The sequence below is a fragment of the Plectropomus leopardus genome, chromosome 20 (assembly GCF_008729295.1).
Source record: "Plectropomus leopardus isolate mb chromosome 20, YSFRI_Pleo_2.0, whole genome shotgun sequence".
Lineage (NCBI taxonomy): Eukaryota > Metazoa > Chordata > Actinopteri > Perciformes > Serranidae > Plectropomus > Plectropomus leopardus.
The window spans coordinates 1,911,144-1,938,467 of record NC_056482.1 but is presented as its reverse complement, the minus strand read 5'-3'; the positions used below and the strand labels follow the sequence as shown (position 1 = coordinate 1,938,467).

The 27,324-nt window shown below is 41.4% G+C and overlaps 1 protein-coding gene across 1 annotated transcript in view; it reads right to left on the bottom strand.

Annotated features, from left to right (window-relative positions):
- Positions 1-11,629: 11,629 nt before the first annotated feature.
- Positions 11,630-27,324, bottom strand: part of LOC121960062 (LIM homeobox transcription factor 1-beta-like) — a 62,001-nt gene continuing 46,306 nt past the window's right edge. Inside the window, exons 3-8 of the mRNA XM_042509660.1 lie at positions 26,516-26,748; positions 26,108-26,277; positions 24,603-24,680; positions 15,996-16,062; positions 13,333-13,500; positions 11,630-11,838 (exon numbers count right to left, since the gene is read on the bottom strand). Coding sequence (XP_042365594.1) covers positions 11,630-11,838; positions 13,333-13,500; positions 15,996-16,062; positions 24,603-24,680; positions 26,108-26,277; positions 26,516-26,748 — 925 coding nt within the window. The remainder of the gene's footprint in view (positions 11,839-13,332; positions 13,501-15,995; positions 16,063-24,602; positions 24,681-26,107; positions 26,278-26,515; positions 26,749-27,324) is intronic.

Sequence of the window (27,324 nt, the reverse complement as noted above, 5' to 3'; positions counted from 1 at the left end):
CAAAACACTACACACAGTGATTTACAAAATACCACTGAAATTGAAATACCAACACACTATATTAGACACATCATTCAAAACTGAAAGACCGTGTGTGGTAATTGCTAAACACTGCCACTCCCACTGAAACACCGTACTCAATTAGCAATCACCAGCACTCAGAATGCACATGTGAGGACACATGGAACCAGTCAGATCACACAGAACATTTTAGAACTTGAACAGCATAAATAGGAGTCAGGTTTGCTCTTTGGTGTGCATAACAATGGAGGAAGATGTGTTCAGTTTGAGTAAGACGACAACAAGGAAGAGGAGCAAGAGGGGAAGGAGGAAGAGGAGCAGGAGCAGGAGGTGGAAGAGGACAAGGATGAAGAGGAGCAGGAGGAGGAAGAGGATGAGGAGTGGTAAGAGGACAAGTCTGAAGAAATAGGAGAATTTTTACAGTTGAGTCCAACGCTTCTTTGCTCGAAAATGTCATCAACCATGGGTTGACCCTCCGAAAGGCTGGTTAGAGGGTTCAACCCAATTTGGTGCCGCTACACTGTTGCAGGTGTCATTTGGCAATTCAAAATGAGAACAGGTAAGGAATCTTACCATCTATATACAATTTTACAGTATTTCACAAGGAGATCTCATAATAGACCCAAAATATTTTCATTCTGTTTCTGCAGGATTGTGAGGCAACCCCCCAAAGGAGGAAGAAATCCCCCATTCACACAAGAACAGGAACAACATATCAAACAACAACAGCTTACTGACAACACAACATTCAACAGCAGACACAGGGTAAATTAGTCCACACTAGGCCTTCTACTGAAGCAGAATCAACTGCACATGAAAAAGCTGTACAGAGTGCCATTTGAAAGGAACACTGAAATAGTGAAGCAATGCCACAATTATGTACAAGTAAGTTACATTTTCCAGTATATACCTTAGCCTGTTGTGCTGTGCACTATTGGTACTGTATTCCAGTTTACTGTATTTCCGTGCTGCTATTCTTTCTTTTCCTGACTGTCTCAGAGATTCAAGGAGCTTGCTGCTGCAGACGAGCACATTTTCATATCTATCAATGAGGTTAGCTTCAATCTAACCAAAAGCAGATGCTGGGAAAGAAACATCATTGGGCGGTGTGCCATTGTCCGTGTTCCTGGGCAGTGTGGTGGAAATATCACGTGCTGCAATGGTGCCAGGATGGTGTCCACCACCATGCCATATTCTCTGATTCCTTGACACCCTGCATGGCATACTTGTTCCAAATGACCAGGAGAATGTGCCAGGGGACTCCATATTTGTTATCATATGGGACAATGTGAGTTTCCACTGGGCTCCTCTGGAACTAGTGTAACCGGTGGTTACTGCACCAAGTGTGACCGGCGTGTCTGACTCTGCGTTGTGTTGAAGAAAAGACTCATACGTCGATCTTTTTGGAGGCGGTCTCCATTTATTCTTTAATGGCTCCTGACGAAACAGCGTAAAACACACAAATCCTCCGGTCAATTACCACAAAACACGCCCCTCTCCCACGGAGATCGGTGACAAAAGGGAACAACACAAATTATAGATTAAATAATTTAAAAAAAAGAACATAACATACCTGACGAAACAGCGTAAAACACACAAATCCTCCGGTCAATTACCACAAAACACGCCCCTACACGAATCAAACAACACAAACATATGTTTCAGTGCAAAGTAAGTGTCTCGCAATGTGTTCAAGCTAGCCAGTGAACTTGAAAATGTAATTAGCACATGTTAAGGAAGACATTTCCTCGGACTGCGGATTCGCTTACCTCTCCCATGGAGATCGGTGACAAAAGGGAAGCGAATTGGCGCGAAAACGCTACTTATAAAGGCGGCGTTACACCATAATGTGCCCGTAGGGGTACAACCTGGAACAAAGGTTCCACTTACAGACCCGGAAGATTAAACGGTCAGGTATTAACTAAAACCAAACATAAATAAAACAAACTTACACATACACACTGTTTTTGTGTAATTATGACAATAATACATTTAAAATACACACATTGCTAGTGTATAACTGACCCTGTTACACTAGATTGGTTCAACATGCACCTGACTCTCCTTTCCTGAATCCTATTGAGGAGTTCTTTTCGGCGTGGCGCTGTAAGGTCTATGACCATCAACCTTTCCAATGTGCAACTCTCACTCAGGCAATGGAAGAGGCCTGTGGTGACACTGATGTGGAGGTATGCCAGGGCTGGTTCCGCCACTCAAGACGATGGTTGGTCAGAGAGGTCTTGTGATGTTGACGAGGTTCTGTGGCCAGATCCACATTGGAGAAAGGATGGACAGTAACTGTAATTCTGTGCTACTGTACTTTATTTTGTTTTAGCTGTCCATGTCTTCTTCAGTTGAATATTGGGAATAAACCAATTTTGTTTCCCCATTGCAATTGTGTTTATTTTTACAGCATGCTATAAATGTAATTTAATTGTTATTTAGGACATCTATTGCGCATCTGTCCGTCCTGGAAGAGGGATCCCTCCTCAGTCACTCTTCCTGAGGTTTCTACCATTTTTTCCCCCGTTACAGTTTTTTTGGGAGGAGTTTTTCCTTAGACAATGTGAGGGTCTAAGGTCAGAGGGATGTCGTAGGCTGTTAAGCCCTCTGAGGCAAACTGTGTTTTGTGATAATGGGCTTTGTAAATAAATTTGAATTGAATTGAAATGAAAATGACATATAGCAATAACGTTTTTATACTTAGCACATATCATTAGAAAAGTAGAAATGTTCAAAGTGTTTCAGATTTAGCACAGCTGTGTGCAGTTGGCTGTGGAAGTATCTAATTTGCTGTTTGTGTGTAAAGTTTTGATGCAAGAGTCTATATAGTTTTGAATGTAGAGTTTACTTTAACAAGAGATGCAAGATGTTTTGTATTTTATGTGTCTAATTTTGTTTTTGTGTGTGGAGTTCTAACAAACAGGGTCTATGTTTCAGGACATTTGTAATAGGGAAAAACTTTAAGGGGAAAGTGCTCACTATTAATATTTTTTATTTATTTTTGTAAAAGATTTTTTTTTTTCCCACAGCCCAAGCCCTATACGACGTAGTCAATTCGCACATATTTTCACCGCATTGGGTTTTTCAGGACCAGCTGGGACCCGTCAGGACCCCTTGCCAAGGTGGTCTGGATTGAGAGTTCTCTATCTCAGCTCTAAATCCAGACCACCTTGGCAAGTGGTTTGAGTGATCAGATCACAGTGTGTCTCGATGGGTCATTTACACGTGTTTTTAATGCTGTCCACTTGTGATGGGATCACCCAGAGCGTATGTTAATACCTGGTATGAACAGGGCCTGTGTGTGCTCTGCTTTCAGGCAGGAGCTTCTTAGAGCAACTGGGAACACCTGAGAGTGTTTTAGGGTATATAAATATGTGTGCAGCTAACAGCTTGCTCTTTGGCTGAACCTCCACTCTGCTGCTGTGTCTCCTGCCCCTCTTTGGTTTGGTTTACAACACCTGCATGCATTTTCACTCAATTCACACACACTGCTGACACCACTGACTTTCACACACCACACTATACATGTTTAGCTAACATTAAATTTGGTCTGATTTGGGTTAATTTGATTAAATAAATATCTTTTGTTCAACTTTGTCATTGTGTTTCCTTTTTTTGTGGCCATATGAGGCAATCTTTTTATTAGTTTTAGCCAATTCACACCACAGAGCATGTAAGCACAGCACAGAACCTGCTGCTGGCTGCTCAGGCCTCTCTGATGTTTTTGTCTCAGAATTCTTGCTGTGTGCTCATCATCAGCTGCTGCTGTACACTGCTGAAAAAATCGGTTACCTTTGCACATTTTTGGTTGTCAGCCTGCAAAACCTTTTTTTTTGTCTCTTCTTATCTGCACAGCTGCTAGTTTTCAAGTCAGTTCTATTCATGAATCCATGAGAATGAGAACTAGATACTTAACGATTTTTTTGGGGGGGTTTAATTGCCTTTAATTGATAGGACAATTCTATTGTGAAAGGGGAAGAGTGAGAGGGGGCGACATGCAGCAAAGGACCAAGGCCAGAATCGAACCGACACAACCTCTGCACATGGGGCACCCACTCTAGAGCCACCAAGCACCCAGAGAACTGCATACTTATTGCTACTGCCATAACAAATACTTTTATTTTCAGTTTTGATGGCAACTGGCTGCTACCTGTAATTATGGATAGCACCAGCTGTGTTGATGCAGACTAACCTCGGATTTCCACCATTTGCATGTGTGTTGCATGACGGCTCCGCTGCGGTTTTGCTCTGTGCTTCGTTGTACGTCAATCCCTACTGGTTGCGTTTTGAGTCAGGCACGGCGAGACTGAGGAGTTCCTGCAGTAATAACAGAATCACGTGCATTATATCTGTACAGAAGAAGAAGTAATAACTCCATTCACTCCATGGATTAATTATAGTGATGTCGATTCACTGCCATAACTCCCAAACTCCCTTTCTATGGTTGTCCTTATAAAAGGTGTGGTGTCATAAATAATTTTGTGGTTTTCCACCTCCCATATTAGCTTCTCCTCGTACATGTTGCTGGTAGTGACCTCCAAAAACCTTTGACCTGTTAGTACAGGCCTGGATCCGCTCATTTTGACATTTTGTTGATGTAGTTAAGTAAAATACGATCAGACATAAATAGTGTTTTATTCTGACAATTAACCAGATGTTTTAATGTTGTATCGCTGTCTGATTTCCTGTCTGCTCTGTGTTAAATTCGGCTGAATTTATGCGAAGTGACCTGGCGTCTGTCAAAAACAGTAGGCTTGCATATCTGATCTGCAAGCCTCCGGACTGCCGGAGCTGAGACGGAGTCAATCTGCAACGCAACAGAGCCAGTGAAAATTAACACATAGACTAGACTGTAATCTATCTCTGCTCCGTCTGCCATGACAGAGTGGAGCCAGACCGCACACAGATCTGGTGGAAATTAGGGGTGATTCTGTAAATGCTGTGGGCAGCTGTATAACACTGGGGTCACTGGCCCTCACAAGAGTGGCCCACCTAGAAACTTCCCAAACTTCCTGATGGCTAATCTATGCCTGCCTTTTGCATGGAACACACTACATGTGTGAGCGGTGTGTGATGGCTACCTCGCTAAACTGCTGCAGCTCACGTGTTAGCGTTCATCACACATGCAGCATTGTTGTTGTGATACTACTGCAGAGCTGCCTTCTGCTATAATAACTACTTTATTTTGAAATGGAAACAGTTCTGTCACCTTGGTGTCTGAATCACCAGGGATGTGTTTGTCGGTAACAAACGTTGTTGGGCAGGTTTCATCACACAGAGAGCCACTAACATCTGTCTCACTCTGAATCTTCCACCTGGCTGACCTCAAACCATGAGCGGTCTGTGTGTACTGTTGTGTACGCATGACTTTTTTTATGATCAATTGTTTGGCAAAGAGGCAGCTGTTTGTCTTTAGCCCAACAACTTGACGGGGTGGAACAAATTGAGTTATTCCACTCATGCTCAGAGCTCACACAAAGGAGGAAGTAAGGGGTTTGTGGGTAAATACTGTATCTGACTGTAGATATCTGATATGGGTCTCACACTTTTGGCGGATTGGCTCGAAAGTGACCCCAGTTTTCAAAGTCTTTCTTTTTTTTAAATAAAGAAACTGGCTGCTTTCATGCTGCAATAAATGATGATAAAATAGCCGTGCAGGAGTGAGTAACGTGCACAGGACACACCACAGTACGCTTTAAAAAAAATTTTGTGCTCTACCCAGAGAAAATTACTGAATGAAGACTTAATTGTCATCCTCTCTATCTTTCTTTTTTAATATCAAAAATAGAGAGTTATTCTTTTAAAGCTCTTTTTTTCCGCCCTGTCGGCCCTGTCTACAAACAATTGCAAAGGCAAGCAGGTGCTCGCAATTTCAGACATCACTAGAACTGCAGTAACCCACTATCATGGATACAGGTGAAATTACCCTACAGACTCTATAGAAGGCTGTTCAAGATAGTAAAACAGAGTTGCTTCAGCAATTTGACAAGAAAACCAGTGTCATTCAAGTAATCTGGACTCGATCAGAGGGTCCCTGACTAGGCTTGGTGAACGGGTAGAGGAAATGCAGCAACGAATCAGTGCCAATCAGGAAAACACTGAGGCGGCTGCTGCTGGCCCCCAGTGTGTATGGAAGGGTGGGGGGCCTCCTGGTCTGTCTGTGTGTGGTTGGATGTGTGTGCAGCAATATGTTTAAGAATGTTGTATCTTACCATAATTACACATCTGAGGTAGAGTTTTATAGATTACTAGTAGTGGTGTGGAACCTGGCAATGTTAAGGGGTAGTTAACAAAAAGTTTATGTCTGTTTTTCTTTTCTTTTTTTTTCTTTTCAGACAGTAATGGAAGTGCTAATTGAGATCAGTCTTACTCTCCTTTGGTGGGTATTGGGAGGTGGGATGGGAGGTATGGGGCATAGTGCAAAAAGACATGGTCTCTATCAGTTTAATGGAGTTGATCTCACAAATTATAATAGTTATAAGTTATGTATAGTGTTGGTAACCATCCCCACCTTCTTTCTTTTTTCTGTTGCTTTTGTTTTATGTTCTTCTTCATGTTTATACCAGCTGCTCTAACATAAATTAGTTGGCTCTATGATGTCTAATACTTTGACATTTATGTCATTTATTGTAAAACGCACTTCTAACCCTATAAAAAGAAAAAATAATAAATTACTTAAAGACCCAAGACTGCAGTATTGCTTTCTTACAGGAATCTCATGTGACATATGCAGAGCATTTAAAACTAAAAAGAAACTGGGTAGCGGAAGTGTTTTTCTTGTCATATAACTCAAGGTCGAGAACTGCAGCTAAAGTTGTCAGGGAGGACATGCATGATGTGGGATTGGTGGACATCTGGAGAACACTTAATCCACTAGAAAAGAAATTTTCTTTCTTTTCAGCAGCACACAATAGTTATTGGAGAATAGATTTGTTTTTAATCTCTGAAACAAAGCTTCACACTGTAATGTTATGTAAATACCAGGCTGCCACCATTTCAGATCACTGTCTATTGAAACTGCTAGTGAGACAAAACTTTGATACCCTTAAACCCAATCGTTCGAGATTCTAACCCTATTTACTTAACGACCCTGAATTTGTTATCTTTATAGAAAAACAAATTGATGATATTTTGGACTTCAATGCCAACTCTGCCTCTGCAAGTATGATATGGGAAGCCTTGAAAGCTTTTTTGAGAGGACAGATTACATTTTATGGCTCTCATAAACAACGAGAAATTAGGCATTTAAATGCATTAGAAAAAGAAATCCACGAATTGGAAATAGAACATGTAAGAGCCAACAAAACTGAAACCGCCCATCTGTCAACAAAAAAGAGGCTTGAATATTGTAACCTATCTACTAGACAAGCAGAAGCAGATATGAGAAGAACTAAATATCACTAAGGGGATAAAACTGGTAAACTGTTGGCTGGCAGATAAGAAAAGAGGAAAGTTTAAAAATAATAGAGTCAATTCAAACTGAGGAAAGTGACATTGTTTATAAGCCTCGGGAATTAAATCAATGCTTTGAAAGGTTTTATCACAAGTTAAACAACTCTATAAACCAAAACGGCACGGCCAAAAAATCTGAAACTTGCAAGATTTACCAATGACTAAGCTTTCATAAGAAATGAAAAATAATCTTGAACATGAAATATCAAAAGAAGAAATTAGAAATGCAATTCAAAGCTTGCATTTGGAAAAAGCCCCTACCAGTTGATTTTATAAACACTTCCAGAACAAATTAATAAACCCATTAATGGACACGCTCAAAGACAGTCTTAAGAACGCAAGATTACCATCAAGCCTGGAAATGGCAACCATGAATGTATTTCCTGAGATATCTATGGACAAACAACTATGTGATTCGTATCAACCTTTGTCAATGCTAAATGTGGACTTTAACATTTTTTTCAAAACTGGTGGCACTAAGGCTTGAGAGTGTGATGAAACACCTTGCTCACAAAGATCAAACAGGATTTATATGACAGAGACAGGGTGCAGATAACATCAAAAAGTTAATTCATATATTTGAATCCTCTAAACTGGCAAAAGATCCAACATTTGTCATCTCTATGGATGCACAAAAAGCATTCGATAGAATTGAATGGGAATATCTTTTTTACATGTTGAAACATACGAACTTTGAAGAGATATTTCGCTCCCTCAAAGTTCAGGTTCTGATAAACGGAGTCTTCCAGCTGGGAAGAGGGACAAGGCAGGGTTGTTCCCTCTCCCTTCTTTTATTTGCCTTGGTTACTGAGCCTTTAGCTGTGGCAATTCAATCTAATACAGAGATATGTGGTGTAAAGATAGGAAAAAAATGAAAAAAAAAAATCCTTATTTGCTGATGACTTATTAATTCATATCACCCAACCTGAAAAATCTGTGCCTCATATGTTTACAATATTAGAGAAATATAGCATAATATCAGGGTACAAGCTAAATTACAAGAAGGGTGAAGTAAAGCCCTTGAACTATAGTGCCACTTGCAACATGAATCCACTGGCATCTCACTTTAAATGGACACCAAATATTAACGTGTTTCAAAAATATTTGGGCATCCAAGTTCCCAATGACTTGAATAAAATATAGAAAAAAATTACTTGCCCATCCTAGAAAAAATTAAAGCAGATTTTTACGATTGGAAAGATTTACCCGTCTCTCTAATTGCCAGAGTTAATATTGTAAAGATGTCTGATCTACCTAAGTTATTCATTTTTTCCAGTCTATCCCACTTAACTTTCCACCAAGTTTTTTTTTTTTTTTTTTTTTTATCTCACTTAATAAAGTCATTACAAGCTTTCTATAGTCTCAAAAATATGCTAGGATTAATTTAAAAACCCTACAAGCTCCCTTAAATAAAGGAGGTGTTGACCTACCAAATTTTAAACTATATTATTTGGCTTGCCAATCTCGTTATAGCTGGTGTTGGCTTAACAGCAAGAAAGTATATACCCCTGGATGGATCCAGCTGGAAAAGAATATACATAATGCACCCCACCCCATTATATGTAATTCCTCTCACTGAAACGCTAAAAACCTTCAAGCTGTTACCACAAACCAGGTAATATGTCACACATTCAAGCGCGGGAAAGAATCCATCAAACTTATAGGTGCCCAGGATATTTTGCTGAAGAGCACCCCTCTGTGGAACAACACCCTTATATTTAAAAACATCAGAGACAGAATCATTGAGAAATGGAAGATTAAGGGAATTAAAGTGATTAAAGATCTGTGTAACCACAATGTGTTTGCAGACATTATGTGTTTGCAGAGCCTTAGCTTCATCTATATTGTAGATACACCGATAGAGAAAATGTTTAAAACAGCCATCAGGGCTTATATCTAGAATGTATGCACTCCTAAACAATGAACTGCAGCAAAAAAGTGTTTATTATATCACTGGAAATGTAAGACCCCTCCCTCAAAAAACACTGGTGGACAGAACTGTTATCTTGTTGCGCCCCTGAAAAAAATATTTATCATGTAAGAGGGCAACAATTTTCAAAAAGTCTGGGGTCGTGTTGTAGATTATATCCCCAGTATGGGGGATGAACTAGAGCAGCTTATGTAATATAATTGTAGCCGGACTTAGCTGTATGCCCCCCCCCTTTTTTTTTTCTGTTTTGCACTAGATTTAGGCTGGGGTGAGATGGGACATCGTTGTGTTTTATGTCTGTTCTTTAAAGAGTAATTGCTGTTTGTGGAAATGAATTAAAATAAAATAGTTGAAAAAAATAAAAATTGGATTTTTGGATTGTTGGTCAGAAAAAAATATACCGTTATTACATCTTTATGGGAGGTTGCACAGGGCATGTTTCACTATTTTTGTTGAATTTGTTGTCAAGTCAAGTCAATTTTATTTATAGAGTCCATTATCACAAAACATAGTTTCCCTCAGAGGGCTTTACAGTGTACGACATCCCTCTGCCCTTAGTAACGGGGGGGGGGGGGGTAAGAAACCTCAGGAAGAGCGTTAGAGGATGATGAGGGGTCCCTCTTCCGGGACAGACAGATGTGCAATAGATGTTGTAAATAACAAATGAAATACAATCATGGCAAAAAGGAAAGAGAAAGAGAGAGGGGGAGAGAGGGGGAGAGAGGGGAGCTACAATTCGGCGACTGTGTCTTTTGTAAGTCAACCAAATATCAAGAAACAAATTCAAGAAAATGCATTTTTTATTTGAAGTACCAACACTTTAAGTAAGTTGTCAAATTTAAAATGCACTCTTGATAATGTCTAGATGATCTCCATGTAAAAATAAATAGCAAAGCAATACTAATTTACACTTGAACATCATTAAACAGCACAAACAATGTGATAAATAGCAGAATCAATTAGTCAATGAATAAGGACGTTTGGTTTTTTTGTGTGATTTACAATGGAGTTTTTTTTAATTTACTGTATACCAGCATGTTGGTAAGAAATAAATAAATCATTGTCCATCCTAACATTTAGAATTTTATGTACAATCAGCAACAGTGTGTCCTTTCATTACGCCAGGAAAGCATGACAGCTAAAATTACATAATCAAAACTATATTTGCTCAAGTCTCCCATTAAAGACAACTCTAAATGGTTTTAATTAGGGATGTCTTGAACATATTTTTTTGCCTGTTATCCTGATCCGAGTCATTTAATGTTGAGAATCTGCTGATTCTGAGTTATGATCCAATACTTTTGTTTTCCTAAATAATACAGTTGCACAGTCCCTCTAAGGGTCAAGTGTTTGTTGCTACGGTGCAGCCTATATCTCACAACCTGAATGACGCATCATTGTGCTCACATGTCTTGGGATGGATTACCCTTCGTTAATAAACAAGCCATGTTGGCTGTTTGCTCCGGGGCTTTTGTTTCACTTCGCAGTGGTCAGTGTGACTGAAGTACGATGTACACCAGTCTCCTCTGCTATCTCTACCAAGCGGAGTGGAGAAACACCATGTGCTGTAGCTGAAACATGAGATTCACACTGAGCTAGTGCTCATAACTTTGGTAAATAATGTAAATAAATAGTCTCAAACTGCGTCTCTTTTTTATAATGTGCTGTGTTTGGTGGCTGGTGGGGCTCAACTGCTGCTCTTAAGATCGGCAGACAGGAGGGACAGACAGCTTAGTGGAGCAGAGCAGGTGACGTAGATTGCGCTCTGCGTCACTGTGCATGAAAGTGAAAACATCTAACAAAGGATCTGATGCTCTATAAGATAAATATTCCCAATCAGTTAAAAACTGCCACGATTGACCCCCGATCTGATGTTTGAGACATCCTTGGTTTTAATTCTGATACTACATTTCCATCAAATCTTTGACTTGAACTTTAGTTCAAGTGTTCGTACTACTAATAAAACAAAATTGACAGATATATTTGCAACAAAATGAACCCAGCTGAAAAGCGGAATGCATTTTTTCAAACGCCCATGCAGACAGCAGGTGGCATGTGAAGTTTCAGCTTCAAGTTTTCCCCATCCTTTGGCTGGGGGAGGTCTGTTAGGTATATTTGGTGGATTCTGTCCTTCAGTCACGTTTTCCTTCGCACTGATTAATGTCTTGCAGGACAATTCTGTATTGTATGTCTCTTGAGTGTGCACTGTTGTGCGCTAACAGTTCATGTCCTGGGATGAAGCGTAGTGGGTTGGGTGTCACCAACAGTGAGGAGGGCATCTGAGGAGGCAAAATAGGAGCTGTGCATGGAGTACAGGCAGTCAATGGGGTTCCCTGTCCAAGCCTGCAGGGCACTTACATCTGGAGTGTTCATGAGGCAGTCACTTGTCAGAGATGTGTCACTGTCATTGTCATGGAAGATGGAGTCAGTGCCTGGGAAGAGCAGACAAGACATGAGGAAGTCAATAACAACTGCTGTGGTTTTGGATATGAAAATACTTAATTATCTAGCTTCACTGCTGATCTAGAAAGAGTCCCTTGCAGCAGTTTTTAAGAAGTCCACTTTAAGCAGATATCTATACTACTCATACTAATAGTAAAGCTCATTAATTGATTTTATTGGCAACATGGGTGGCAAAAGCTGCGATATGAAAGAAAAGGGTTTTTTCAATGCTACACCATCTAACCAACCTGTGGGTCAAAAACACTTGATCCAGTGGGCTTCATATGCATATCCATATGCTCCAAGTGACGTCTGATGCTCGCAGTACTACCATGTGAAAATAGTTAAGGCCGTGTATCTCCTTTAGGGAACAGCTTAGCAAATATGTGGTCAAGGGAGAGAGGAAGTGAAGGCTGATGCACTCAGAGCAAACAGGTGTTCAGTGTGTTTAGGTGTTGGTGATTGAAGCAGAGGAAATTAGCAGTAAAGTTGTCAAGTGTAGCTTTCAGTTTGTCTTTGAGTGGATACTGCAGCTCCTCAAAACCCCAACAAAGTTCCCATTTCTTGCTTCCCAACTGTTGAGTGAAGTCAAAGGGAGTAAGCCCTGAAGTGATCATCAACTTTGGCCCTGAAGGCAAAACAAAGTCCCTCCAGTGATTCCAAGCCACAGTCTGGGATCTGAAGCAGGAATGATAAAAAGCATGCACAGAAAGCTGCCAGCTCAGGTTTAATTGCAGGGATGTGCAATGAGTGGCCATCCATTTTTGATTCGCCATGACTCCTTACTGGTAAATTCCCATCACTGCCAATAAAATAGGAACACTGACAGATACCAACATGGTGAGGGTAAGAAGACCAGAAAAGTTTAATTACAGCATTACTTGTTGGTTAGTTTAAGTGATTGTTATCTCCATCTGATTCTTTTGCATATGTTATCCTTGCCAAATTAATTAGAGCACCCAATATTGCCCATATTAAGTTTCAGAACATCAGTGATTCTAGTGATTAAGTGTTGAACTTCCATAGAGTTGAGGAAAAGAATGTAGCAGGGGATTTCCTGACTGCGGTCCCTGATATAAGTCAAGTTTCCAGATTACTGAACAGTATCTTCGATAAACAAATTTCACAACTCTGCAGTACACCATTTCAAACATTAGATACTTTAATACTTTGATTTAAGGATTGGCGGATGTTTGCCTTCAGGGTTGTCGTCCAGTAAGCCTTTATTATTTGGTTAAGTTAAGGAAAAAGATTGGGTTAAAAAGAATACATTTTTGCCAGGAAGGGCTTCTTACAGAAAGCCCTGAGGGTTAACCTCTCTGGTGGTCGAGGCCTGTAACCTGTCCCAGCATGCAGTGGGTGGTAGGTACTTTGGACAATAGTCTCCATGTCACATTATTATTGGAGAAAACAAGGAGAATACAGAGATACTCCTGCACTCACACTCGTCCACAGGTACAGTCACTGCAGAGTGTGATACTCACCATAGGGGTTCATGTGGTCACCAGGCATCTGTGGTGGGGTGAGGCCCTGCTGGAAGGGGTCAGTGTTGTGGCTGTTATGTTCCATGGTAACCAGGTGCTGCTGCTGGTTTGGAGGTAGATGCCCTGAGTATGAACTGAGCAGGCCCTCCATGCAACCTGATATCATCTCTGTAACAGTCAGTGGCAAAGAGTGCAAGCAGGGTTACAACTTGGTACCCAGGAAGTCCTACCACTTAGGTAATACTGGCCCAATGCCAATTACCCACATGGGCCCCACATACAAATGTTGGCTAGGGGTTGGCTTTAGGTTTACCCCAGACCCTTATATCGGGGAACTGGCCCATTGTGGGCTTGATCCCTTCTAAAACTGCTCACAGACTGTTATAGGATGGGGCCTGTTGATGAAGGAGGGACAGTCAGATTTAGCTGTGGTTTTGGCTGAGAAAAGTATGGTAAGGTGACCCAGCTGTTTAAAGGAACCTTTGATAGAGCGAGGGTAACAAATGAACGTAGTAAAACATTATGTATCTCATTCATTTTGATGCTTTTGCTGTTAAGTAAGATATTTAGCTTTTCAGGGAGTAATGTGTAAAAATTAACTGATTAACAGTTACAGCTTTCCAAACATCTGTTCCTTTACATGAACCTGAAGGCCATTTAAACCAGTATCTGTACCTGAACCTGTTTTTGTATCTGTACTAATCAATCAATCAATCAATCAATCACATGGACTAATACAAGGTACAACTCCAGTGAAATGCGATCCCATCAGCTCCTTGTGAATCAAAACTTTGTTTCCTTTTGCCTCTTATGACATTACTGCTTTAATGTTTCCAGACAAACTGCTGTGCAGCTGTTAATGGCACCTTTGATGGTTGTGGAAATTCATTGTTTTTGATTGAGGGATTTACTGTAGTTTTGGGTACAGGTGTTTGTGTTGCTTTACAAATTAAATCCACCACAGACTCCCTGGATTCATTGATGCCATAAGTGAGGCCGTTAGTGGCGTCCTGGAACATGCTCCAGACTCTGATTAGCTTCAGCTCTGACTGAACCTGTCTCTGTATTGGTACATGCATACCTATACCAATCATGTCACATGAAATTATATGAATATAATTTCAGTGAAATGCAATCTTTCAGTTCCATCAATTTAAATATTCAAACAGTCAATAATAAACATAGATTTATGAGGAGTGGGGGTGTCTTAGGCAGGGTCTTCATTTAGGATTCCTCTGGCCTGAGGGTAGGAGCTCTTCCTCAACCTGATCTCCCTTATTTTTGCTGTGTCTGGCATGAACCATCCTTCTGCGGGTTAGAGCAGCACCTGTGGTGTGTTCAGCTGAATGAGCCACTCTTGCAGAGCCTTGTGGTCCTGATCCGTCCTGTTTCCACACTAGGCATTAATGTTCCCTGTCAGGAAGCTCTTGAATGTGTAAGAGTCAAAGTTCCTCAGTATTTGAGGGGATACCCAAATTTTCCCCTGGTGTCTCAAGGAACACATTTTCTCTTTCTTGCCTTTTTTTACCACTGAGTCAGTCTGTAGAGCCCACATAAGGCAACCTGATATCATCTCTCAGTAATGTGGACACCAAGGTATTTCAAGCTGTCCACCCGCTCCACTAAGGAGCGGGTGGTATAAGATCATAATCCAATCCACCCAAGCCATGGGTATACATGTGCATATATACATCAAAATGCATCAAGATTTTATTCTGACATGAGACAATTGAAATGGCAAGTATAAATGGTTGTGTTGCCTGGACCTTTTTAGCCTGTAAATTATTTTTTTCTTTCTAGTTTAAATTTGTCCGTGGGTATGTGTTGGCCTACTTGCCTGTATGGTTGTGTTAGCATATACGCCTTTATGAATTATGAAAAAATCATTTCAAAAAATGGATTCTCTATAGTTGTGAGCACAGACACTGCATCCGTGTTTTTTCTACAGACAATGAGTGCTCTACAACAAATTTTTTTCTTATAAAGCATCTACTGTAAATGCATTGTCTGACTGGATGTTTGATCTTTAAGATGTCTCGCCAGTCATCCAGGAGGCTTCATCTCATCCTAACATCAATTTCAAACAACCCCCATTTGCTGGTTTGCATAGCTCATTCGGTTAACAACAGCAGCTTCCACTATAATAAACCCTGCTACTATGCCAATATTGACAAGCTGGAAGTCCCTGAACAGATAGAGGCAGTGTTTGCCAAAGCACTGAGACACTTGTCTAAACTGTCTGCTCATATATGCTGTGAGACCACAGTAGCAGGAGTTGTGCTGCAGGGAGAATCATGGCTGTGGCCCACACTGTATAGCTCCACCTTGGAAGAGGCTCATATTCACCAGCAGAGATTTCTCTCCGGCTTCAATATATGAGACTCATTCTAAAGCTTATGTAACTGGAAGCTTTTTCAGAGTGACTCTACTTTCTTTATTGCTCAAGTAATAAATTAATTATTTCAAGCTCTTGCTCAGAAGAATTTGTAATTTACCTAGAACTCAGACACTGTTCTTACAATTATAATAGACAGATTACATTTTTCAGAAAGACTGATTGTGGTTTTCCTTTTGTAACATACCAGTAACAACACACACACACACACACACAAACACACACACACACACACACACACACACACACACACATAATAACTCCTTACCTTTGCCTAGTCTTTGGCTGTTGTGTTGCTCTTGCTGTTGCTGTTGTCTGCGGGCTAACTTCTTCATCTGGACACAGATCGGCACAGTAAAAGCTTGTTATGTGGCTGACAGGCATTTACTGAGACACAAGTTTAACAGATGAAAAAGAGCTCACATGTCAGCCTACTGTAAATTATACATTTACAATACATAATATTATCATATATTATTCAATAACATCATTGACAAGTAAAAATATGCACTAGAGATCAGTACAATTTAGATACATCATTGCATTTTAAATTTTAAAGAACAAGAACTTAAAGAAGACAATCTAAAAGTAAGGGTTAGAGGGAATGGACAGATAACAGATTACAAGTGAATAAATAAAGAGACATAAAATGACCAACAGGGACGAGTCGATAAGCCTGCTCATACAAGTAAGTGGACATATCTACAGTTATAATGTAGTGAAAGTTCTGATAAATCATTGCTTTGAAGACTGGATGGACAAAGCCTTAAAATAAATACACTGATCTAACAAGGACATAGACTGGGTTTTGCGAAACATATTTTAGGTCAAATTCTGTATTAGGAACCTGAGTTCATAAAGGTTTTCAAAGACGAATCCAGTATGATTCATCCACAGAGGATGCCATATCTACTGCTCTTCACTCAGTCTTTCACTCACCTGGAGAACAAGAACAGCTACATCAGGATTGTGTTTGTTGACTTCAACTCAGCATTCAACACAATCTCTCCCATGAAGCTGATTGGAAAACTTAACACTCTGGGCTTCAGTACAACACTCTGCAACTGCAGCTGGGGGGAGTCAATCCCTGCTGTCATTGGGTGGAAGGCGGGGTACACCCTGGACAGGCCGCCAGACCATTGCAGGGCCGACACATGTAGATAGACAACCTTTCACACTCACAGTCACACCTAAGAGCAATTTAGAGTCACTAATCAACCTGAACTGCATGTCTTTGGAATGTGGGAGGAAGCCGGAGACCCCGGAGAGGTCACAAGGAGAACATGCAAACTCTGCACAGAAGGGCTCCCCGTTCCCACCCTGGATCGAACCAGGGACCCTCTTGCTGTGAGGCAGCAGTGCTAACCACGACGCCACCCTGACGCCCCCTACGGAAACTTAGGAAGGCTAAATTTCAGAGCAAGATCCTGGTCAACATCTACAGGAGAGCAATAGAAAGCATACTGACTATAAACATGACGAACTGGCATGGTTTGTGTACGGCCCAGGACAGGAAGGCTCTACAGCGGGTGATTTAAACTGCCCAGAACATCACTGGTTCCAATCAACAGAGCATCAGTGACCTTGGTGAAGTGAGGTGTCTGCGTACTGCGTATACTGCGGTAAGCGTGTTACCTCACTTCCGGTGCTTCGTTTGTATCTGTGCTGCTATTGCAAGCGATTCCCACCTAATCTTTTAACTTGCACCTTACTTTGACTGCGTCTTACTTGCCTGTGATATACTCACTCAAGTTTTACACAAACACTCATGGCTGTCTTCTCCTCTGTGGTTTTCCTGTTGAATCGCATAGCTTTTCACTCTCTGTTAGCTCGTTAGCTACTTTAGCTCCGGTTAGTGATGGCTACTCCCTCCCCTTCTCCCTCTTCTGCTGCTCTCTCCTGCTCAATGTGTCAGATGTTTAGTTACTCGTCTGCCTCCTTAAGCAATAATGTTACTAGTAATAAGTGTAGTTTATTTGCTGTGTTGGAGGCGAGGCTCCGCACCGTGGAAAAACCAACTGTAGCTGCGGTAGTTAGCAAGCCCCCCTGTAGCCAGTGCAGACCGACAGCATAGCCTCTGCTAAACGTCCCCCGGCAACCCCTCTGCAGCCGGGAGGCTGGGTGACGGTCCGAGCGAAGCATAGTAACAAGCCGAAGCCAATGGTTCACCCACCCCTTCACGTTTCAAATAAGTACACCTGCTGAGAACACAACTTTGGTAAATGGCTGCTCTGTTTTGCGAAAGTTAGTAACACCAGCGGCCATAGTAAAATGCAGCCCTGGGAGTTGAGTCAAATTTAAAGCTGCTAACTAAGGCTAAATGTAGATTTGGTAAAATTGCTATTCACGTTAGCGGTAATGACTCCTGGTTACACCAGACGGAGGTCACCAAAATTAACACAGAGTCGGTGTGTGTGTTTGCAAAAATTATGTCGGACACCGTAATTTTCTCTGCATCCCTCCCCAGTCTGACCAGTGATGACATGTTCAGCCGCATGGCATTATATAACCGCTGGCTGTCGAGGTGGTGTCCAGGAAACGATGTGGGCTTGGTAGATAATTGGCATTCTTTCTGGGGAAAACCTGGTTTTATCAGAAGGGATGGCATTCATCCCACTTTGGGTAGAGTCGCTCTCCTCTCTAGGAATCTGGCCGAGTTTAATAGATGCTCAAAGCCATGACGATCCACAGCTGGGACCAGGGGGCAGAGTTGCAGTCTTACACGCTTCTCTGAGCTTCCTCTAGTGCAGTCTCACACCCAGAGTGTAATAAAAACGGAGTCTGTCCCCCAACCACTTAAATTGTTTGAATCTAAAATAAACAAAAGGGGGGTTGTACAAGAAAATCTAATAAAAATTGACACATCTGTTGTCAAAGAGCATCATAAGAGAATTGTTGTGTTTAGAGTGCAGAGAGCAATGAAAAGTCCCCTGGTGGTGTGCTTCAGCCTCTAGTGGTCAAAATGAGTATTCCTAAAGAAACACTTGAGCCTTATTTTACCCCTGAATTTTTTTTTCACTGGGTTCCACACACGGAGAAAAAAAAATTCAAAATTTTGGTCAGTGCTTTAATATCGGATAATCATATTGATTAATTCTGTCTCACAGAGACCTGGCTTTGTCCTGATGATTATGTTAGCCTGAATGAATCCACTCCTCCTGGTCATATAAATACTTACCTTGCTCAAGCCACTAAACGAGGAGGGGGAGTGACTGCTATTTTTGATTCAAGCTTAGTAAATCATCCCAAAGTTAATCTAAATTACAATTCATTTGAAAGCCTTTTTCTTAGTCTTTCTCACCCATCCTGGAAAACTCCATCTCATTCTATTTGTTATAGTGTACCACCCTCCCAGCCCATACTCTGAATTTTTATCAGAATTCCCAGAGTTTATATCAAGTTTAGTGCTTAAATCAGACAAAGTTATCAGGTGATTTTAACATTCACGTGGATTCAATTGGCTTCAGTCAGTGTGTACATAAACCCACCCACTGCTTCAACAACACCCTAGATCTTGTACTTGCATACAGCATCGAAATTGAAGATTTAATAGTCTTCCCTGAGAATCCTGCTCTGTCAGACCATTATTTAATAACTTTCAATATCTGTGACCCGATTACACGCCACTCAGTAAGAGTTACAATACTAGATGTCTGTCTGATGGTGCATTAGCTAAATTTAAGGAACTGATTCCTTCTGCAGTGAACTCATTACCATGTCTCAATGTGACTAACACTTTTACGAATTTAAGTCACTCTCAAATTGATTGTCTTGTTGACAATGCTACTGGCTCACTGCGATGAGCTCTGGACGCCATTGCACCTCTTAAGAAGGAAATAATGAAACAAAGAAAATTAGCTCCATGGTTTAACCCCCAGACCCGCAAATTAAAACACATATCGCGAAAATTTAAAAGAAACTGCCGTTCAACCAACCTGGAAGAGTCCCGTTTAGTCTGGCAGGACAGTCTTAAAACGTATAGATATTCCCTTCTCAATGCCAGAGCAAACTATTGCTCATTGTTAATTGAGAAAAATAAAAACAACCAACCTGACCTCAGACACAGGTAATTTGGATATGGCAGTAGGGCCTGAAGTTTATTTAGACTGTTTTTCCCCCATTGACCATAAACAACTCTCTACATTGATTTCCGCATCCAAGCCATCAACTTGCCTGTTATACCCCATCCCATCCCAGCTACTTAAGGAAGTTTTACCCTTGATTGACAACTCTTTGTTAGATATAATCAACGTGTCTCTATTAACAGGCTATTAACAGTCCTTCAAAGTAGCTGTTATTAACCCCATCTAAAGAAGTCCACTCTCGATCCACAGATTTTAGCAAACTATAGACCGATATCTAATCTCCCCCTTATATCTAAAATCCTTGAGAAAGTAGTTACTAATCAGCTTTGTCATTTTCTCCAAGTTTATTCAAGGAATTGCAGTCAGGATTTAGAGTGCATCATAGTACAGAAATGACACTTGTAAAAATTACTAATGACTTATTGATTGCTTCTGATAAAGGTCTGGTCTCTGTTTTAATCCTATAAGATCTCAGTGCCACATTTGACACCACTGACCATCAAATCTTACTGTACAGACTGGAACACTTAATTGGCCTTAAAGGAATGGCACTAAGCTGGTTTAAATCATACTCATCAGATCGTTCCCTACTGAAAGCTAAATAAATGATTTGAAAGACAGCAGCCACCCCAGCCACAGTCTGTTTACCCTGCTGCCATCTGGAAAAAGATACAGAAGTATTCACCGCAGAAACCACCAGACCAAGGAAGCAACATCTTCTTTCCCCAGGCTGTGAGAGTCCTTAACTCCTCCCTCGACGCCAAAAGATGTAGCAGGATTCAGGATCAACTTTAATTTCATTTATTCTTACACCACGTTTAAAAAAAATGGCAAATATATCTACCATGTACCTTGTACCTTAAGTAGTGGATCACCTGGGTGAGAGATGTCCTGATGCACCAAACAGGCCATAACTCTAAATTGCCGCTTACTTGCAGTCCAACCCAATGCGAGAAAGTTCAACACATAGCCAACTTGCCCCACACGGCACTGCAGTAAATAAAAGCTAAATAAAAGATTTGAAATTCTATCAACTTTAATAAAATTAAATTTGGTAAGCAAGTGCACCATGAGGATGTGCATAGCATATTTAAGCATGGCACCAATAACCCCACCTTGTGGCCATTAGTAAAACACCACCACACTCCTTGTAGACTGCCAGATCTTTATTATGTAATATTCTGTGGTAACCAAATTCAGCAACCCTCAGTGTTGATCACAAACACAAGCAACATTTCAATAGGTCAAATATACTAGATACTTAGGACAGAAATGATAATTACAGCTGAAGATGTAGATGTGTTTCACACTCTGGTATAGCATTGGCATGAGTAATGCAAGAGACAAAACTGTTTTACAACTCTGCAAAATATTCCCTCAGTACTTCCATTTGCTTATATTACTTAAGTCAGTGTGTCACTGTAAGCAAGCTCCCGCGGCGAAAGATTGCTGATCGATTTTTTAGTCATATCATGTGATTTGCGGCCATATGTCTTGGACAATGGGGTGAAGAGAGGAGCGAGCTGTCAGGTGGCAGGGAAGGCTGCTGGACAGACCTGGTAAACCCAAGTGCGTAGTGAGGGTGAACTGGGAACATCTGGCAGAGGCCCCTGTCTGCAAGATCTTCAACTCACACCTCCAGAGGAACTTTTCATGCATCCCGGGGGAGGTTAGGGACATGAAATCTGAGTGGTCCTTGTTCAAAAGCTCCATTGTGGAGACGGCTGCTAGAAGCTGTGGTCAGAGGGTCGTCGGTGCCTGACATGGCAACAACCAAAGGACCCGCTGGTGGACACCAGCAGTGAAGGAGGCCATCAGGCTGAAGAAGGAGGCCTTCCAGGCTTTGTTTTTTTCTTCAGAAACAGCGGACAGGTACCGGTTGGCCAGAAGGGCTGCAGAGGAAGAGGTCGCCAAATGATGTTTGACTGGGGATATTGTCGAGCAGTGGAAGGAACACTTTGAGGAACTGCTGAAGTCTGCCTTCAAGTTGGAGGAAGTAGAGTCTGACTTGGGGGAACCTTCATCCATATCCCCGGCAGAGGTTGCTGAGGTAGTCAAAAAGCTCCTCTGTGTCAAGCCACCTGATTTGGATGGGATTTGCCCTGAGATGCTGAAGGCTCTGGACATTGTAGGGTTGTCTTGGCTGACACGCCTGTTCAGTGTTGGGGCTCGCGATTACAGAGCCTGGGTCTGTTGAATTGCACTACGCTAATCCTGTTGCCTCTCGGGAGCATTCCTGCTCCCTTGTTTCCTAGTTTTCCTGGATCCTGGACGTAACATTGATTGTGCCTGGCCATGGTGATAGCTGTGCTGATGCTGTGATCCTGCCTTTGGTTGTGCTCGTGCTGTGGCTGTACTGATACTGTGCCCCCTGCTCGCCCTGATTGTGGTCTGGTCCTGGTTGCGCCGATGTTGTGATCTTGCCTTTGGACACCTCCCTATCAGCATATGCATGAGATTGTTATCATCACCCTCCATCATCATAGAGTGCAATTAATAATTTCACAACTACCATTATTGTAATATGACATGCATCTGTTTCTATTATTGCTGTGCCTCTCCTCCCCTCTCTCTTTCTCTTTCTTTTTTTTTGCCATGATTGTATTTCATTTGTTATTTACGACATCTATTGCTCGTCTGTCCGTCCTGGAAGAGGGATCCCTCATCATCCTCTACCGCTCTTCCTGAGGTTTCTTCCTTTTTTTCCCCATTACAGGGGTTCTTTTTTGGGAGTTTTTCCCTGGGTGATGTGAGGGTCTAAGGGCAGAGGGATGTCGTACACTGTAGAGCCCTCTGAGGCAAACCATGTTTTGTGATAATGGCCTCTATAAATAAAATTGACTTGACTTGACTTGACAAGCGGCCAAGATGAGCTTCCTCTGGAGGGTGGCTGGGCGCAGCCTTAGAGATAGGGTGAGGAGCTTGGAAATTTGGGAGGAGTTCATAGGAGAACCGCTGCTCCTTTGCGTCGAAAGGGGCCAGTTGAGGAGGTTCAGGCATCTGATCAGGACGCCTCTTGGGCGCCTCCCACTGGAGGTGTTCTAGGCATGTCCTACTGGTAGGAGGCCCTGGGGCAGACCCAGAACACGCTGGGAGGATTACATCTGGCCTGGGAACACCTTAGGGGTCCCCCAAGGAGAACTAGAAAGCGTTGCTGGGAAGAGGGACGCCTGGAGTGCTCTGCTTAGCCTGTTGCCACCATGACCCGGCCTTGGATAAGCGGATGAAAATGGATAGATGGATGGATGTAAGCAACTACTGCAAATTCTCACTAAATTGATCTAAAAAAAATAACAAAATGTTCATGTCGTGGTATAAGTAGTGTAGTAAATTTCAGAATTGTATCTCAAAAACAGACTTTATTTTATTTTGAAAATAGTTTGAATTCTATCTTCATGTAAACTATGGCAGTCAGTGATAATAAAAGCACTGTAACGACATTGGTTTGTCACTTATGGGTCAACCATAATTTGTAACAAGACATTACAGACATCTATATGTTGTTTTGATAAAATACAAACATTGTCAGATTTTTCTTGTTAACTGATTTTTTAAAGCTAGTTTGAAAGCTGTCTTTACACGAGACCATGCAGTTTAAAGTGTGAAACCAATCAATGGTTTCTCAACAAGATCATGGATGCATCCCAAGTCTCTAGGGAGGCAAATTCCTGCTGCCAGACATTTTGCACCCTCTTGATCGAGCAGCGTAGGAACAGCACGACCCCGAGATAGAAGACTCTGCCTGTGGTAATAGAGCTAGGGTTACAATATAATAACCTTCATTCTATCTCACACAGGCTTCGTCCTCTTCTGGACCCTATGCTACAGTGGGTGGAGCTCAATGAATTAACGCCTTGTCACGACATAACATCGACCCTGTCACACTGATCCCAGCCAGCCAAAGATAAGTGGCCCTAGGCTGCTTCTTTCTTCCTCTGAGAAGTCGGAGGCCCCAGCCAATCCAGGTGGTAAGCAATCTAATTGGGTGAAGCTTTGGTCCTAACTTGCAGAGGTCGAGGCCATAGATTTAAATTTTAAAAGTTTTAAGTTATAGTCAGTTAGTTATGCTCATCGCAGGACCCCCTGCATTTTTTATCTGTCCTCCTCCTCTTCTTTTTAAAATCTTCCTCCTTCTTCATCCTCCTCCTCAGAATGCCTGGCCCTGACTCACCACTGCGTAGTGGCTGTTAGGTTCCTTGCTGTACTAAAAACAAATTCCACTGACCGATTGACCGATTTTATAGTTTTATCAAAAGGGCAGATGGTCACTAAAACAGTGACCATTATATCATAAACTGTCTTTATTGAATATTTGAACACTGATTCTCATATATTACAGACTAATTGTCTTGAGTAAACAAGCAACGTAATGCTTATGGATTAATAACGGACTGCAATCACAGGCCTATTGAATATTCAAACTTTGATAGGCTTATTCTCCTAAATGCCACCAAGCCGAGCAAATAGTAGATTTTAAATTCTTGATCCACTGGAGCTTAACTGAAGTAGAACTGGTTGAGACAGTTAAGCACTTTTGGCAAAAAACAAAAAAGACAGTAAGACCCGAATTTCACGTGATCTGGATCTGGATGATCATCAATTGTGATGGTATCTTCTTTGGCCTAGTTGGTGGCCTTCCCACACTTCTCAAACCAAATCTACACATTTGGCAGCCACTGTCTGAGGAACTCATACACATGGAAATGCTGCATTTCATCCGAAGTGATGTGAACACAACATTACAGGGGGAGTGTTTAGAGCTGTTTTTTGGTAATTGCTGTTTTACTGACCTTTGCTCTCTGGTTCTGGAACCAGACCTGGACCACACGTACACTGAGTCCTGTCTCTGTAGCCAGGGTCTCTCTCACCTGCAAGTCACAGTACAGTTACACTCATTAGCCATTTTTACGCACTGACATCATGTGTGCCATTGTAATGCAATTATTCTCCAGCTGCCAGAATTTATAAAGTAACAGAATAATGTATGTGTATGTCATTTTGTATGTCAATGGCCAAGACATAATGTATGTCTTGGCCATTTTAAAATATTTGTGACAAAATACAGTTTACAGTTTACCTTTCACTTCCTTTATCAGTGTAACTTGTGTTGAAACTGGTTCCACCCACATTGTTCTTTCTTTTGCCTGTTAAACTTGTGTTCAATCATGACATCAAACAGTAAACTCTAGAGTATCTGTACACTGCTATGCATTTTAGTCTGCTGTGCATTCCTTATGTTGAAATGCCAGTAGGTTACTTTTGCTGAACAGTACAGCCTCACACTGGGTTCACACTGGACATGCTCCTAAGTTTTTGTGGCGCGTGCCCATTTTCTTGTGGCACTGATGTTAACCATGGCTGTTCACACAAGACACGGCCGGCTCGAGGTCTACAGCCATAGTTTTGGCCTCTGGTCTATTTTCTCTGCAAGCAGCAAGCAAAAACAGACTGATAACTATCATTAACAAAAGAAAGGACAGTGTTTGGGAAAGTTACTTTCAAATGTTACAGATTATTTACCCTGTTAAAAATGTAAGAAGTTATTTGACTATTTTAATTACTTCATCAAAGTAATGTAACTTACCACATTTGATGACTTTTCTAACAAATGTTTTAAACAAGGCAATAAAGCTGAAAAGACCAAAAATCTGCCCAAAGAAGACATTCCTACACAGTAAAAAGATTGAAAGCAACAGAAGGAATGTTTTATTCATCATTTAAACTTTTGACTGAAAAGAGTTTTTTTTCATATGTAACCCCTTTTTCAATATCAACAATTTGATATGTAACTGTAATTTAAAGACATATTTTTTCTAAGTAACTGCAACTAATTAAAATTATGTTTATTTTGTCATTTCATTATGAAACTAGTTACATGTAACTAGTTACTCCCCAACACTGACAAAGGATTGTTTACACACACACACACACACACACACACACACACACACACACACACACAGAAAGTGAGAGAGAGAGAGAGAGAGAGAGAGAGAGAGAGAGAGCTCTGCATGTGATTAGAGAAGAGCAGAGGAGCACAGTCACTAATGCATGTCTGGTATGAACAGCCAGGTGACTGCACGCACAACAAACTGACATGTTGCACAAATTTGCAGCGCTTTTGCATGTAGTGTGAAACCCGCATTAGTCTGATTTCCTGATTTCACTAAAGGGAAGACAGAGCAGAAAAAGAGGGTGATCGTTCACCAAGCAAAGCTTTAAATGCCATTCATCACTTTGGTACGTGAAAAATGTTAGTGAAACATTTCACTTTACTGAAATCTTCTATGCTCACCTTTCTGCAGGGTTTTGAGGATACTTCAAAGGAGGCCTTGAAGGCTCTCCTCTGTTGGGTGGTGAGGATGGTGCGTGGCCGTTTGAGCCGCCGAGTGTCTTTGCTGTAATTGCTGCCTTTCCCTGCTGCAGGGCTTTTCCCTGAATTCAGAACCTCATCATCACTCTTTTCTGTCAGAAGACATAAAGAAACAAACACACTTCTTTTATTTTACTGCAGATTGGACTTTGCAGTTTTCTCTCTAAATTCATGTGAATTCTCCTTTCTGTATTGCAGGCAAGGTCCAATTTAGCTCTAATGATGCTAATAAGAACTGATCTTTGACTCAGTACATTAGGGTCAAGGTTATTGATTGATCTTCAAGGTCACTGGTTTTGAAAATGCCTATGATAAACTACTCGTTTTTACCTGACTCCGAGTTGTCTGGACTGAGTGTGCTGAGCAGGTCCCTCTCTTTTTCATGGTCACTCTTGCACAGCAGCTGACCTTCTTTGAGAACAAACTCGTCTCCTTTGCAGAGCTGGCGCTCACACACGCAGCAGCAGAAGCATCTGAGATGGTAAACACTCTCCAGAGCTCGCATCACAAACTCTGTGGGTGCAATCTTTTCCAGACACCCACTGCACTTGGTGCCAAACAACCTGAAGAGAGAGGACCGGTAACAATGAAGAAAGTATGGGAAGAAATATTCAGTAACTCAAGCATATGGATGGTAGGGACATATCTCTTTCAGGAGGACAGAATATAAGACAGCAAACATTTATCTATTTACTTGTCAAATGAAATCACACAGTGTACAGCTCCAGTGAAGTCATCCTTACATGGGCAGCGCTCCTATGCAGCTGCCATTGAATGGCATACAGCAGTGAGAGTGTTAACTCTCCTGTGGTGCAAGGCAAGCAGAAACGAGACAGTATCTAACATTCCCACTGTCACACGTCACATTTTCCCTCCCATTCTCGCATAAGACTCCTCTGCTCTGACAGTTCAGCATCCATTAAAAGAGTCACCTGCATGAATGGTGCTATAAAGGATTAAGCCAAGTTTTAAAGAAACAAAGGACATTGCAGTTCCTGATATCCTGTTGAAAACTAATGCAGCACCTGAACATTGCATTCTTCCTTGGCCAATGCTACACCCTTGCACCAAGTTTCATGAAAATTGGCCTAGTCGTTTTTTAATATTCCTGCAGGCAAATAAACAAACAGAAGCCAAAA